The sequence below is a fragment of the Aulostomus chinensis genome, chromosome 6 (assembly GCF_037954235.1).
Source record: "Aulostomus chinensis isolate RoL2024-O1b breed Wild chromosome 6, RoL_Achi_v1.0, whole genome shotgun sequence".
NCBI classification, from domain to species: Eukaryota; Metazoa; Chordata; class Actinopteri; order Syngnathiformes; family Aulostomidae; genus Aulostomus; species Aulostomus chinensis.
In genome coordinates, this window is record NC_141325.1 from 20,932,489 (window position 1) to 20,935,426 (window position 2,938).

Below are 2,938 nucleotides of genomic sequence, written 5' to 3' on the forward strand. Positions count from 1 at the left end.
TTTGTCCCGACGCACCGTTGCAGACAGGATAACAGATATGGCACAAGATATTGAAAAAGCACTTAAAGTCACTGCAAAAGACTTTGTGTATTTTTCTCTGGCCTGTGATGAGACAACAGACATCACCAACACAGCACAGTTTGCCATTTTTGTGCGTGGGATTACCGCCGAGTTTGATACGAAGGAGGAGTTGCTGTCTTTGCAAGCCATGCATGGCACTACCAAAGGTGAGGATTTGTTTAAAGAAGTCATTGTGGCCATGAAGAAGTTTGAACTGCCATTTGAAAAGTTGAGTGGCATCGCCACTGATGGTGCCCCCGCGATGGTTGGCGCACAGAAAGGATTGACTGCATGAGTCAAGAAAGAAATGAGCCGTCTGAGTCTGAATCCAAGTGACTTAGTTGCATGCCACTGTATCATACATCAAGAGAGTCTGTGTGCCCAATCCCTGAAGCTAAATGATGGAATGAAAACTGTTGTGTCCACCATAAACTTCATCAAAAGCAGAGGGCTGAACAAGTATCAGTTCAAGGAGCTACTCAGTGAGCTTGAGTCTGAGTGCGATGGCTGAGCCGGGCAAATATGTTTGCACGGTTTTATGCACTGCTGGAAGAAGTAAGACAGTTCATGGAGATGAAGGGAAAACCTGCCATGGAGCTCAGTGATGGCAAGTTCCTCTGTGATCTGGCTTTCATGGTGGACATCACCAAGCATCTTACGGAGCTCAACATCAAGCTGCAAGGTCCCAACTAGCTCATCAGCTCCCTGTTTTAAAATGTGAAATTATTTGAAGCAAAGTTAAGGCTGTGGCAAGGAGAACTAGAAAGAGGAAACACTGTGCACTTTCCCACCCTGCAAGAGCAAAAGCCTGACGTTACAGCTGAATATGCTGAGGAGTGTGCAAAACTTCTCCAGGAATTTGAAGACAGGTTTCACGATATGAAAACTGTACAAAAGGAACTGGACATGTTTGCTATGCCATTTAATGTGCAGCCATCTGATGTCCCAGACAACCTCCAAATGGAGATAACTGAGCTGCAAAACAACAACGAGCTCAAAGCAAAATACAACAACCTCTCCCTGCTGGACTTCTACAGACTCTACATTTGTGCAGAGGACTTTCCCCTGCTGAGGAGACATGCCCTGAAGTTTGCATCTCTGTTTGGGACAACATACTGCTGTGAACAGTTCTTCTCAAAACTGATTCTCGTAAAGACTCGCTTGCATTCAAGGATCACTGACACAAACCTGGAAAACCAGCTTCGGATAGCATCATCATCACTGCCAGCTGACATTCAACGCCTTGCCAAAGACAAACAGTTTCAGCCATTGCATTAGGTGAGCAGTAACAGTGGTGTTAATAGTCAGTTTGCAAGTGTTGTGTGTTATGTTGTGGTAGTAGTTAATTCAGTCCACAAGGACAGTCCACAAGGGGACACAAGTAAAATTGCTGTGAGAAAAACTTGTATTTGTATTGTTTGTATTTGTGTTATTTTCAGAGTTCACGAAAGAATCTCAACTCTAATTAAAGTGTCTGAGTGTTTATTCCAGAACTTCACAAGTGGTTACCCGATGTTTTTGTCATTTTTTTCACCACTAGGTATGTGTTCATTCGATGGCAAGGCAAGGCAAGGCAGTTTTATTTGTATAGCCCGTGTTCACAAAGAGTTTGTCTCAAAGGGCTTCACATGGCATCATAACAACATCCTCTGCCCTTACACCCTCACATCGACTGAGGAAAAACTCCATAGAAAACCCTTTTAACAGGGAAAAATCTGAGAAACCTCAGGGTGAGCAACAGAGGAGGGATCCCTCACCCAGGACGGACAGACGTGCAGTAGATGTTGTTACAGACAAGAAAACAGTTTACAATACAAAATGTGGAAAACATGGAAATGTTAATAACAGTTGAAGAAGGAAGCTTCTGGAGCGGGAGGCAGGGAAAGCAAGCCAGCTTAATGGGGGACTGGATGGCAGACTGGTTCATGGAAGGGGAGCGCAATAGTAGGGAATAAAAGGGGTGACGATGCAGGTGGCGGTTGGAGCTCTGGTGGATCTGTGGAAACACAGAGAGACTGCGAGACACCAAGGCCAAACTAGAAAGTGCAACAAGTAATGGTAATGACAGTTCCAAAAATGTGCAGGGAGGAGAGGAGGAGAGAGGGGGAGAGGAGAAGAGAGGAGAGGAGAGGAGAAGAGGGGAGGGGAGGGGAGAGGAGGGGAGGGCTCCATGTAACCTGATGTGTCCCCCAGCAGTCTAAGCCTATAGCAGCAGTCAAAGCCTATAGCAGCATAGCTATCAATAGTTCAGAGCTACATGAACCAGCCCTAACTGAAGGCTCTGTCATAAAGGAAAGTCTTAAGCCTGGACTTAAACGTAGTCAGAGTGTCTGCCTCTCTGACCCATGGAGAGAGAGCTGGTTCCATAGTAGAGGAGCCCGGTAACTAAAGGCTCTACCTCCTAGTCTGTTTTTAGAGATACTGGGAGTCACTAACAGACCTGCAATCTGGGAGCGGAGTGCTCTGGTGGGACAGTAGGGACTAATGAGTTCTTTCAAATAGGATGGAGCTTTATCATTGAGAGCCTTATAAGTCAGCAGAAGGATTTTGAAGTCAATTCTAGATCCTACACGAAGCCAGTGGAGAGAAGCTAAAGTGGGAGAGACGAAGCCAGTGGAGAGAAGCTAAAGTGGGAGAGATGTTCTCTCTTCTTAACTCCCATCAAAACCCTCGCTGCAGCGTTTTGGACCAGCTGGAGACTCTTTAGAGAGTATTTAGGACATCGTGACAAGAGAGAGTTGCAGTAGTCCAGCCTAGAAGTGATAAATGCATGCACCAGTTTCTCAGCATCACTCTGGGAAAGGATATTCCTAATCTTAGCGATACTTCGCAGATGGAAGAAGGCGGTCCTAGTCACATGCTTTATGTGGGAGCTGAA

The 2,938-nt window shown here is 45.7% G+C and overlaps 1 protein-coding gene across 1 annotated transcript; it reads left to right on the plus strand.

Annotated features, from left to right (window-relative positions):
• The first annotated feature begins 582 nt into the window (after positions 1–582).
• Positions 583–1,338, plus strand: LOC147260408 (general transcription factor II-I repeat domain-containing protein 2B-like). Its single transcript, XM_086205232.1, has 2 exons — positions 583–742; positions 794–1,338. Exons 1-2 carry the CDS (start codon positions 583–585, stop codon positions 1,336–1,338), a joined length of 705 nt encoding a protein of 234 aa, XP_086061358.1.
• Positions 1,339–2,938: the final 1,600 nt, after the last annotated feature.

Excerpts from the sequence above, each read along its gene's own strand:
- LOC147260408 (XM_086205232.1), top strand. The coding sequence starts at position 583 with ATGTTTGCACGGTTTTATGCACTGCTGGAAGAAGTAAGACAGTTCATG. Across the intron at positions 743-793 it reads GCTCAACATCAAGCTGCAAG|CAAAGTTAAGGCTGTGGCAA; the intron begins GTCCCAACTAGC and ends AATTATTTGAAG.